Source organism: Miniopterus schreibersii (genome assembly GCF_964146895.1).
Source record: "Miniopterus schreibersii genome assembly, chromosome: 9".
NCBI classification, from domain to species: Eukaryota; Metazoa; Chordata; class Mammalia; order Chiroptera; family Miniopteridae; genus Miniopterus; species Miniopterus schreibersii.
In genome coordinates this window covers 49,644,481-49,657,637 of record NC_138118.1, presented here as the reverse complement: position 1 = coordinate 49,657,637, position 13,157 = coordinate 49,644,481, and the positions used below count along the sequence as shown (strand labels likewise).

The 13,157-nt window shown below is 34.2% G+C and overlaps 1 protein-coding gene across 1 annotated transcript in view; it reads left to right on the top strand.

Annotated features, from left to right (window-relative positions):
* Nucleotides 1-13,157, top strand: part of SEMA3C (semaphorin 3C) — a 164,585-nt gene that overhangs the window by 102,888 nt on the left and 48,540 nt on the right. Inside the window, exons 9-11 of the mRNA XM_081147554.1 lie at nt 2,128-2,242; nt 4,186-4,255; nt 6,368-6,512. Coding sequence (XP_081003680.1) covers nt 2,128-2,242; nt 4,186-4,255; nt 6,368-6,512 — 330 coding nt within the window. The remainder of the gene's footprint in view (nt 1-2,127; nt 2,243-4,185; nt 4,256-6,367; nt 6,513-13,157) is intronic.

Below are 13,157 nucleotides of genomic sequence, written 5' to 3'. Positions count from 1 at the left end.
CACCAACAGTGCACAAGGGTTCTCTTTCTCCACATCTTTGCCAACACTTTATTTCTTATCTTTTTAATAGTAGCATTCCTGACTGGTATGAAGTGATATTTCATTGTGGTTTTGATCTGCATTTCCCTGATAATTAGCGATGTTGTGCATATTTTCATGCACCTGTTGGCCAGCTGTATGTCTGTGTCTTCAATAAAATATTTATTGAGGTCTTCTGCTCATTTTTAAAAGACATTTTTTTTGCTATTGAGTTTTATGAGTTTTTTATATATTTTGAATATTATCCCCTTATTAGATATATGATTTACATTTATTTTTCCATTCAGTAGGTTGCCTTTTCATCTTGTTGATAGTTTTTATTGCTGTGCAGAAGCTTTTTAGTTTGAGGTTGTTCGCTTATTTATTATTGTTTTTGTTGCTTTGCTTTTGGTGTCAAATTAAAAAAAAAGATCACCAATACCTACGTCAAGGAGCTTACCACCTGTTTTCTTCTAGAAGTTTTATTGTTTTGGGCCTTACATTCAAGTTTTTAATCCATTTTTAGTTAAATTTTTGTATGGTGTAGGAAAGCATATGGCTGTTCAATTTTTCCAAGACCATTTATTGAAGAGGGTAGTGTTCCCCATTTTATATTTTTGGCTCCTTTGTCATAAATTAAGTGACCGCATATGCATAGGTTTATTTCTGGGCTCTCCATTCTGTTCCATTGATCTATGTGTCTGTTTTATGCCAGTACCATACTGTTTTCATTACTATAGCTTTGTATTATAGTTTGAAATCTAGGAGGGTGATACCTCCAGCTTTGTTTTTCTTTCTCAAGATTGCTTTGGCTATTCTAATTTGAAGAAATATTTAAAAAATCAAATTATATACTATTTTTTCTTTTTGCAATAGTTTGCCTTTCTACTTTTATTATCTAATACTATAAATTAATAAAATATTTATAGGAGACATTTGAACAACATTTATTTGCATCAGTCATAAGAGATAAGCACTTATTTCAACATAAAGCTTAATTCAAGGAAATATTTTGGTTGTGGGTTTATATAAATAAACAGTAATGGTTAATTTTTGCTTTCCTATTTAATGTATTAGTATTAAAAACAAATAGCTAGATTGTATATTACAGAAAGAAACAGGATAATTCTTGTGAATAAAATATAACAAAACCTTAATAAAAGACAGTTATTGAGGAACTATCTACAACTACAAGTATTAAGAAATGCTTCAGTAAAATGCAGTTTTAATTTATAAACAGTAACCAAAATATTTTTGTGTCTAAACAGTAAGTATATATAGTAGCTCAAAAAATCATGATGTCCACTCATATAGGAGTTCACAGGCATGTCCCAACATTTGTGATTAGCATCCTTTGTGCAGAATTATTTTTTAAAGCCTTTAGTATTTAAAGTGGTATACTTTTCAATTTTACAATATTCCACTGATAGTGGAGCTCACTTGCTTCTCAGTCATTTGCAGCAAGGCAGTAACTCCAACAGAAGATACGAAAGAAAAAAAAAAGAAAAAGAAAAAAAAAGGAAAAATGTTATCAATAGAGACTTTGTGAATGATCCCAATGCCATTTCCCCTGCCCTGGGTGGGGAAATATGTATATTAAAGAATCTGATTAGGTATACTGAGGAGTAAAGGATGGCACAGAGAAATGAGGAAAATCTAGAACTATGGGGGCCACTTGGTGTTAAGCATAAACCAACTCTGCTGACCACAGTAGAATCTGCAAGCTTCACTGTACACAGTAGTGTTCATACTGAAGACAATGAGTTATAAAGGAAAGGCAAATTAAATGACATATATTCTGTAACATTTTACAAATATTTTCATCAATTACTGTTAAGTTTATAAAGCTTTAGGGAATATATTCATAAACTCATTTTTTTTGAAACGTTTCCAATCGCTACCACACTGTAGGAGATAAAAGTATAACATATGGCTATTTTATATCATACTATATATCTTAAATATTCCTCTCTATTGCTATTCAAATATGGTTAATATAGCCATCCTTCAGATTACAAGTCCCCAAGTAATAAGAATCCAAGTTAAATTTTTTAATAGACTTCACTATTTCCTTAAGCAACCTGAAATGTGTTTACAAATCTGTTGCAGAATGACACTGGCGGACTGCGGAGCCTTGTCAACAAGTGGACAACTTTCCTAAAAGCGAGGCTGGTGTGCTCGGTGACTGATGAAGATGGCCCGGAAACACACTTCGATGAATTAGGTACAGAGCTGTGAATTTGAAAAATGTTTGAAAGACAGTTTGTAAAATTTATTAAATTTAATAAACTCTCTGAAGAGGATGTGTTTCACTGGATATTTTCAGCATAAGCAATATGTCAGCTTGAATTAATGATCTGGATACTGTCAAATGTCCTTAAATATTTTAAAAATCTGTTTTGTCTCTGAATGCATTGCTGAAACATTTATTTCATTGAATTCACCATGATATATGAATATGTGTGTGTGTGAGAGAGAGAAAGAGGGACAGAAGGAGGGAGAGAGAGAGAGAGGTACTTGTAGTACTTTATATATAACTAATGATATGTTTGTGCTTTTCTAAAATGCATGTGTATTTCATATACATTTAACTCTAATACTCTGTTTTTAAATCAGTTTATATAAGATTACAGCTATATATTTTTACTATTGCAGTTAATGGACAGAATAGAGGTTAGATGAAAAAGCGTTAGAGTAGAATTTAGATCTGTGCTCCAGTCTTAGTTCTTTTTGGTGACTCTGGGACAAAGGCTTTTCCAGCATGTGAGACATGAAGAAAAATGTACGTCCCAGGTTAAATACAAACTAACAATCTGATTGCTTTCTACCAAGGAACATTTTACTTTTTAATCAGAATAATGTATTACACACTATAGTGTATGAAGTGCCATTTATAAATGACTTTTATTTTTCTTTAAGTTTTTAAAATGTAAGATGCTAGTTATTATTAGTAAATGTATTAATTTACTCAGATTTTGAGGCAGGAGATGAAGTAAACAATTAAAATGTATTGTAATACAAAAAAGTTACTGATTTTAACAGTTATAAAACCTGAAATAGTTGGTCTCCTCGAAAGCCATTATGTTGATCATAGACACAAAAGTTTCTATGTCAGATTTTCTAGGAAAAAAAGTTCTAACCATGATTTTGTGTTATAACCTCGTCATTCATTATTTTCCCCCGAATTCTTCACAAGTGTGTTTATGTTTCAGTGACTTAGAATAAGGTTCTTTCTTGATTTTAGAGAGATCTACATAGTGTCAGCCTTTGTTCACATATGGGAAGGCTAGTGGTATCAATTTATTGCTTGAGAGGTCTTAAATTCATTGTGAGTTTAAAATACATACTCCTTTCTTTGTATTCCTCAGCAGGAACTTTATTTGCAAAAATGTCACTAAAAACAGATAGTTATAATCATAACAATTATTTATTAATTAGAATTTTCTCTCAGAAATTTACTTCCAAGTTTTATTATGTATTAATATACCTTATTATCTATATTTACCATTGTCTATGTTTTAATATACTTTGAACTATTTTTTGCCTGAGGAATTGTTGATTAAATAAAAATATCACTAAACAACTTTGACCATAGCCTGAAAAAGTCCTTATTTTGTATAAAGAAATAAGTCCCTGTGAAAAAGTTATCCTCCATATTAAAACTGCTAACTCTAGGCCAAAAAGAAATTGAGATTTATAACACCTTTTAAATTTAAAAAAACACACAACCCTATATGTATATTATCATTAAAGAATCTTTAGAAAATACAGAGAGAAAGAAAAAGCAGCAGAAAATTTCCTATAGCTCTGCTAACCAGAGACACTCATTGGTAATCTTCTTATTTTATTTTGGTGTATAGTTTAAGGTTTACATGGTTCTAGTTCATATTATATTTCATTGTGACTTTTCCACTTAATGTTATTTTATTAACATGGTTTCCATAAGGTTGCATTCTTCATAAATCCTGTTAGTGTTTGTATAACATTTTATTTAATTTACCATGAGCCCATCATTTAGTTAATTTAGTTGTTTTTAAATTGGAATGATGCTGCAGGAATATCTTCCTGAGTAATATTTTTCATAGTTTAAGTTATTTTCTTAGGGTAAAAATTTAAAATACAGTTAATATTTGGGAACTTTAAAAGAATTATATTTCTCTTTTACAGAGGATGTGTTTCTGCTTGAAACAGATAATCCAAGGACAACACTAGTGTATGGCATTTTTACAACATCAAGGTAATTATTAAACATAGTAATTATTGCAAAAACATTTTTTCAACTTTTAATTTTACATAGCATTTAGGATTTAGCCTTCCTGTTTTATTATCTTTGTTTTATTACCAAAATATGTTTATGCTCAACTAATGCTTTCAAAATAGTTTTGTACAGAATATTTATAATGATTATGACATTTTCCTCAAAGAAAGAGAAATATGAATTATAATGCAAAAATAAAGTTATATACTATGTTGTGTTTTAAGGAAATAATTTGAAGACTCATGATTCAAATAAAACATTTGTCATTTCCATTAAATAACTTTTACTAAAAGAGCAATCTAAAGTGATTACTCTTTAGAAAGAAACAAAATACTGAACATGTTTTTATATTCCATATGACAGCATTTCATATATTTGAAGATGTATTTGTTTTCTAATTTCTCTGGAATGCATAACTCCAATTATCATATATTTCAAGGCATTCACCTTATCCTCACCATTTCCAGGATGTGTGTGTGTGTGTGTGTGTGTTTATACTAGGAATGTTACTGAGAATTCAATACAATATTCCAGCAGTCACCTGGCCAGTGCAGAATGTAATGTGTCCCTTTCATTAGACAATCAACCACAAAGTGAAAATTTAAAGATTTTAGCATTCTCTCCTAGTGAGGGAAACGTGTACGACTATAAACTATAATGAGCCATTCAATGAAAAAGAAAATCACAGGGATATTGATTATAAATCGTATTTACATTTGCCCTGTAAGATATCTAAAAATATGTTCTTTAGGGTAAGTTTAACTTCTGTTCTAACAAAGAGAGTAGTCCTGATTTAACTTACAAGAATTCATAAAGAAAAAGGAATGCCCTGGCCTGCGTGGCTCAGCCAATGGGCATCGACCTAGGATCCAGGAGATGGAGGTTCGAGTCCCAGTCAGGGCACATGCCCGGGTTGCGGGCGCGATCCCCAGTGTGAGGTGTGCTGGAGGCAGCCGATCAATGACTCTCATCATTGATGTTTCTATCTCTCTCTCTCCCTCTCCATTCCTCTCTCTGAAATCAATAAAGATATATTTTAAAAAAAGAAAAAAGAAACCAAATTCGTAAGAAATAAATGTTTGTTTCAAACAAATGTTTTCCTAGTTTCAGTTTTTCCCATCACCAATAGCTTTAATATTGAAAATTGTCATTTCTGACTATTAATGCTAATGATTAATAATATACCTTGTTTTTTTAATGGGCATCTAAGTTCTCATTGACCATTGAAGTTTTCCATTATACATCTAATTTAAGAGAAATACGTGAATTGTAGAAATGTTGGTTTCAGTCAATCAGCCTTAGTGACAATAGAAATAGTTTTCATTAAGGATCTAAACAAATTTTATATGAGATTTTACTGACTAAAGGTAATTTAATGAGTCTTTTATGGATCCCCTTTTTTCTATGACTAACAGGGAAAGTACATAAATAATGACAATTTAGACTTCTCCAATACTATTTAGGAGAACATGTAAGAACATTCTCACATTAAAAGTCAAGACAAGAGATATAGTGTTCTCTTATTAATGAGATTTGTTTCTGTCAGTTCAACTATAATAAGTTGTATTTAAAATTTAAATTCATTTTTAAAAAATATATCTTTATTGATTTCAGAGAGAGGAAAGGAGAGGAAGAGACAGAGATAGAAACATCAATGATGAGAGAGTCATTGATCGGCTGCAGCCCGCAACCCGGGCATGTGCCCTGACTGGGAATCAAACCCCAATCTCCTGGATCCTAGGTCAATGCTCAACCGCTGAGCCACACCTGGCTGGGCTCATTTTTTTATTCCTAAGATAAACTAATTTGAAACTTCTTTAACTTATACAATATTGCAGAAACATTGAGAACTTTTCTATAACTTATTGTCTGTTACATTCATGAGTAAATTAAATGTTTTAATGCTTTACGTATCAATGGCTTATTTCAAAATAGTAGAAACATTTTAGCTTTACAGTGTACCATAAAACTGAACATTTCCATGATGAATTATATCAACTTTTTATCATGAACTTTGCCATCTATTTCTTAAATTGTATTTAAATTAAAATAATGAGAAAATGGATCTATTTTTGTTTTCTTTTTTTTTAGCTCAGTTTTTAAAGGATCCGCAGTGTGTGTGTACCATTTATCTGATATACAGACTGTGTTTAATGGTCCTTTTGCCCACAAGGAAGGGCCCAATCATCAGTTGATTTCCTATCAGGGTAGAATTCCATATCCTCGCCCTGGAACTGTAAGTATCCAGAAAAGTTTCTTTGTTATTTTCCTTTTTAAAATAATATATAATTTAATAAGAAACAAATATCAAGTCCATGGTTATTAAATACAACCATAGACTTACTGGTATATTCATTATAATTTTCCAGGTCATGGTTTCCCAGATTTGGGATTTTTCCAAATATGTTATATATGTTATAGCACTCTGTGCATTTTTTTCTAAGTGCTGTTGCTAATAAATCTTATTTAGATTTTAAGACCACTGAGTATGTTAGACAAGGTAGAGATATTTTCTAATTATATTGGCATAAAAACCATAGCTTGGAAAGTGCTCACCGTTTGGTGGCAACCTAAGAATTTGGATGCTAGTTGCTTTTCACAATTCTTCCTTATATTAAGGAGTCTCATCAATTTTAGTCAAGAAATAACCACTTGAGAATTAATTTAGAGATAAATCATGAAGAGATATTTCAATTTTAGCTGAAAGATTAATCTTTGATATATATATATATTATTAGCAAGTTAACTTTGAATTAATTTTGGAAAGTGATATCAGCATTGCTACTTATCCATGAAAAAAACATTTTTTTAAACTTACTTAATCATGACTGGCAACACAGTCCTATCATAGAATACACAATCTCCTTTTAAATAACCTCTGTATGATGCTCATAGTTCAACAGAAGAGGAGGAAATAGAAACATTTAATTATTTTGTATAACATAAGAAAGAGAAATCAAGAGATATAACCATCTTAAGGTACCCCAGTTAGGGGTGTGTTGGATAAAAAGCAGAGATTACATAAGAGAAGGGAAAGTGAAGGGGGAAACTGAGCAACTTTCAAACTCCTTTGTAACTCAGGAGCTCTCATTCTTTCATTCAGTGTATTTCGTGCACTTCCAGGTGACTCACTGATAACATATTCAGCGATAAATCATATTTTTGAGAATTAGTTGACATTTGAAGTTGACCAATCCATCTCTTCACCATAATCCAGAAAATTAAGAGGTGGTTGTGATTGCTTATACTTTTTAGAAACAAGATTTTATTGATTTTTTTTAGAGAGAGGAAGGGAGAGAGAAAGAAAGAGAAAGAGAGAGAGAGAGCTCTAGCCAGTTTTGCTCAATGGTTAGAGAGTCAGCCTGAGGTCTGAAAGATCCCAGGTTCGACTCCCGCCAAGGGCATGTACCTTGGTTGTGTGCAGGAGACAACCAATCAATGTGCCTCTCTCACATTGATGTTTCTCTCTTTCTCTCTCTCTTCCCCTTCCACTCTCTCTGAAAAGCAATGGGGAAAAAATCCTTGTGTGAGGATTAAAAAAAAGAAAAAGAAAGAGAGAGAGAAACATCAATGTGAGAGAAACATCAATTGGCTGCCTCCTGGGCCCCCAAATGGGGACTGAACCTGCAACCCCAGGCATGTGTCCTGACCTTCCAGAGCATGGAATGATGCTCCAACCAACTGAGCCACACCCACCAGGGCTGATTGTGTACACTTTTATTAATTACTCTTTGAACAACACATATATGGGATATGGTAAGGAGCAATTGATTTGTATACTCAACATAATTTGTTTCCCTGCACAAATAATACCTTAAGAGAAATTCCTTGGATAAATCAATAAAACAGATAAAAGAGAGCCACACTAATTGAATCAAGATTCATCGGCCGGCTGGGTGTGGCTCAGCGGTTGAGCATCGACCTAGGATCCAGGCGATTGGGGTTCAATTCCTGGTCGGGGCACATGCCCGGGTTGCGGGCTCGATCAATGGCTCTCTCATCATTGATGTTTCTATCTCTCTCTCCCCCTCTTGTTTCCTCTTTCTGAAATTAATAAAGATATATTAAAAAAAAAAAAAATTCATTGAATCAGGGTTCATGGCCACAGAGCCTCAATGAGTGTGTGTTGGAGCCAGCTTACACCAGCTCACAAGAGCAGATTGTGTGTACCTTGTCTCAAGTAAGGGCATCTCCCTAATAACTTGAAATCAGTGTAGTGGGAGCATTTACACCATGGAAACTGGCAAATATTACAAATCAGGGATTTTTTTTCCCTAAAGAAAAGACTCCCTTGTCCCAATGCTTGTCAGACTCTTTACCCAGATCAAAAGGACTCTGAAAATCACAGTGAGAGAACCACTCAAGTCATATAGGAATTATTCTACATGAAATATGGGGATATATAAACCCTTTTTAGCAAAACAATAAACCAATGTGAAACTAGAAAAGGCTGCTAGGAGTCCCACTTTTCACTATTTCCAGGCTCCTAAGAATAAGCATTTTCTTTTCCCTGTTCTAAAGCAGTGTGGAATGAGCCAGGGCTTAGTGACAGACATCTGGAGCTGACTGTTAAAAAAGGGAGTAATCAGTACTTGAGGAATATTTCTATAATGGAGTTTCCTACATCTGGTGCTGAGAAAAGAGCAGCTCCTTTAAATTAAAAAAAAAAAAAAGTCAAATGAGGGATCCTTAGGGAGTAAAAGAGGCAGGGTGGAGGAATGACCTCTGGAACTTCTCCTAGAAAAGCATTCCTCCCTGAAGATTCGTCCCTCCACCCTTTACTGAACACACCACAAAGTCAGCTCTCTGACTCAGAGTGGCCAGTGTCTGTTTCTTCCCTGGGCTTCCAGGATTTAATATCTCATTCATGTAGCCAGAAGACCTACAGCCAAGTGACCCAAAGAATTTCCTCTTCTCTGGGGTTGGGGATTTTGCCTCTGAAGTCCTCCCAATGAAGGATCAATTGTGATTGGCATACTTTATTTCTCTGCACAGTAGTCCAGTTGCCAGGTCAACCTCGTAAATATATGACCAGATTCTTAAAGAAAGGACGCTGGCAGAAATCTCATACCTTCATAATGTTTCCTGTAGGTGCTTCATTTAAAGCAGGCTGATAGCTGTGTTAGCAAACTGCCCCAACCAGCAAGTCTAAGTCGGTCGGAAGAAGCCTGCCAATTGTGTCATAATGTTTTTCCATAAGTAATTCAAGTTTGTGGAGGAAACAAGACACCTTTGGTATGTTGCAAAGGGCAGCCAAAGACTACAGATTCTCTCTGTGGCTGAGCTAACGTATTACATTATCCTGTTGCAATGTGTATAAAGCTGCTGCAGAAGATTGTGTTTGCATACTCTATCCTGTTAAAGCAGAACCTAATAAAAGTGTTCAGTTTTAATATCTATTTAGAAGTGGAGCAGAACCGTCGGCTTCAATCATGTTGCTTTGAAAAAGTCTGGTACCTGGTAGAGCAAAAGAACACAGAAAATTTATAATTCACGTAGTGCTGGCAAGAAAAAGAGAAGTTGATTGCTAGCACTTTTGTTGATTACATGCATCGTCCCACTGTTCTTACATTAGAAGTATTTTTATATCTCAGATGTTTGAAAATATTCAGTTAATAAATTTTACAATAATGTTAAGCACATAAGGCACATAGACATGAAAATTCAAATTGCATAATGTTTCAGGTTATTCAGAACACACGAATAGCCCTGGCTGGAGTGGCTCAGTTGGTTGGAGCATTGTCCCGTGCACTGGACGGTCACGGGTTTGATTCCCAGTCAGGGCACATACCTAGGTTTCGGATTCCATCCCTGCTCAGGGAGCTCCCAGGAGCCAACCAATCAGTATTTCTCTCTCACATGGATGTTTCTCTCTATCTCCCTTTCTCTCTCTAAAATCAATAAAAAGCATATCCTTGGGCAAGGATTGGAAAAACAAAAACAAAAAAAAACTAAACTAAAAAAAAAACACTAACAAAAAAGCACATGCATGAATAAGATAGACAATAAATACTGCAGCCCGGAGGAGAGATTGCTGTCCATCAGCCTTGAAGGCATATAAAAAAAATATGAGTCAAGCTGGTCCTGAAGGACAGTTGGATAAGTGGGATAGATAAGAAAGGATGTTTCCAGGCAGAGATGACAGTATACATTGCAAGGCAAAGAACAAAAAGAATAAGTGAGTCCCAGAAGCTCTGCATGGCCTAGAGGGACTGGAGCAAAGGGTTCTTTTAGTAGTGGGGGGAAATGGGAGGAAGAAGAGGGCCAGATGGTGCGTAAGTGCAAGACCAACTATGTAATTGTTTGGGTTTTCAGTAAAAGGCCTAGATTACCAAGGGTCTAAACATAAGATCAGTTTCCTCAGAATACAAGTTTTATAGACCAGTTCTAGAAACTAACCCAGTTTCTGGAATGCCTCTAAGTTCATCTATTTATCCATTTATGATTCATCTTTCAAGTGTTAGGTCAAGCTCCTCTTGACCATGCCTGTTACTCCTTCTGACTAGTTTTGCATTTATTTTTCTGCTGTTTTTGGCCTCAGCTGTTACCTCTTTTCTCCACTTTGTGTTCTATGACCGAACAATGCCCCAGCGATTACAATTGTCTAAATACTGCAAACTTTGTTTACTTATCTCTAAACCATGCCACTGACCCTGGCAGCCTTAAGTTCTCCACTATTCTAAATTTGTTTAAAATTTTTGACTTTTAAACATATATGTCAATTGATTATGAACCCAGTTCTCTTATTTATTTTATATTTGCTTTGCCTATGTCCATCTTTCTTACCAAAATACTTGTGTCTAGAAGACAATTGTAGCTTTTTATTCTTACTTTTTCTACTGGGCTTATCAAAATGCTTCTTGGATAAAAGCTGTCCAGAGAATGGACATAGGAATTAATATATGAATATATTAATGATGAAAACTAGTACAATGGATGTGAAGATCAGGAGAACATTTAGGAGCAACAAAGATCAGCAGGTGAGCAGTGATAGCTCAGAGTAGGAATGAAACTAGGTAAGGGAAGCAATTGCTGACACTTCCTTAACACAGCATTGTTATTGTTCCTAGCATTTCACCTAACACTTTAGTAATCAAAACACTTAAAATGTCTTTACTCAGGAAAGGAGTGCTTATCACTGCTTGATAGACAGAAAGCTAGAACTGGAGGAAAACAAACACTTAAAGAAGTTTAACCAAAATTACTTAATGACTGTTTGTGGAGTAAAATTATCCTTCTGAGGAATTGGACACCAGCCCAATTAATGGACAAAGGCTTTATTTTATGGTAGCACATGGATGTTATATTATCTTTAGATTTCAAGACACAAGCTTTCACAGACACAAGGTGAGGGCTAAGTTAACCATATCTTATTTATACTTGGCAGTGTTACAATGAGCAAACTTTCCAGTTCAGATAGAGAGTCTGCAAAGGGTAATCAATTTTTGTTCTGGTCACCATCACTATCATTTATTCTGTCCTATCTGCAGAGTTTATGGCATGAGTCAATGGAAAGATTAATTATTGTCAAAAATAATTCTTTTGTGATTTTGAAATAAACTTATCCTAGGAGACACTTGTTCTAAGAAAAAAGTTTATTGTGAATACTATAAACAGAAATCTCAAATGGGAGACATTTGAGTAAATATAAAATAACTGATCTGAATTGATTCATTTGGATTACCTTATTAATAACTATGGTTTTGAAAAACCATAACATAATTTTTATCTGAATTTTTATTATCATGAAGTAAATCCCATAAATAAGACACACAATTTAATTACTTTATCACATGTGAAAATAATTGCTACCTGGAAATTATATGAAGTGTAATATATGTGCTAACATTGGATCTCTCTGGAACTTATAAATGAGAGTGCTTGCAGATATTTAAGGGGACAGCTCAGCTTAGCAGACCATAATTAGTGGTGTTTTATGAAGGTCTGGAACGATTTAAATTGCCCATGCATTTGTTCTTTCCATGTATTTATTCAGTGAGCAATGTATTTTCCTTTTTCCACTTTGTATGAAGAATGAGGGTAGAAAACACCCATAATCCTAGACTTTTGAGAAGTATGGAACACATCCATCAGCTTAGAACACCCTCCAGTGGAATTCTGTGTCCTCATTTGGTCTACATTGTGGGCAATTTATAAACATGTATATTTAAATATAATGCTTTTTTTGTACAAGAAGAATATATGAACCCCAGATGAAAGTCTAGTTAATGGGATAACAAATGAGAGGTTTAGTTTTATTACTTATGTCATTATCTCTCCTTAGTAAAGTCATTTAATTGCTCCTCGTGCCTTTCTACAAAAAGAGAACTATATTTACTGGTCCCGTTAAAAGTTCTAGTAATGTTAACTGGTCAAAGTTAGTCTAAAAATTGCATTCAGCATGATTCAGTCTGAATCATGGCTGCATTAGTACTTTGCTGAGACTTATTTGCAAATGTGGGTCCGTCTGGCACTCCTGGCCCAGAGGCACTAACATTATTGGATAGCTGTTGCAAGGACTAACCTAGAGGTTGCCATGTTTTATTTGGTCCCTAGAATTGTTTATCTTTTTTTATTGAGTCAATATTAAAATTTTGGCAGATTTCACATAAAGTTCCACATTTCTGTCTTCTGTTGAAATCTGCCTGCACTAAGCTTGTATTCCTACAGCTAGAAATGAGTGTTCATGGCCACCTTTGGATAAGATGTAGCTTTCCAGTTGTTACTGGACTTATTACTGTTTACCAGCAATGCTGTGCCCACTGCTGCTGGTCAGGAAGCTTGCTTTATTGCCTCCCTTTTACCTTGTACTTCTTTAAAGAAGATAAATGAAAACCAGAGCAGGAGTGCTTTTTTTCAACAAAAATTTAACGAAGTTTTT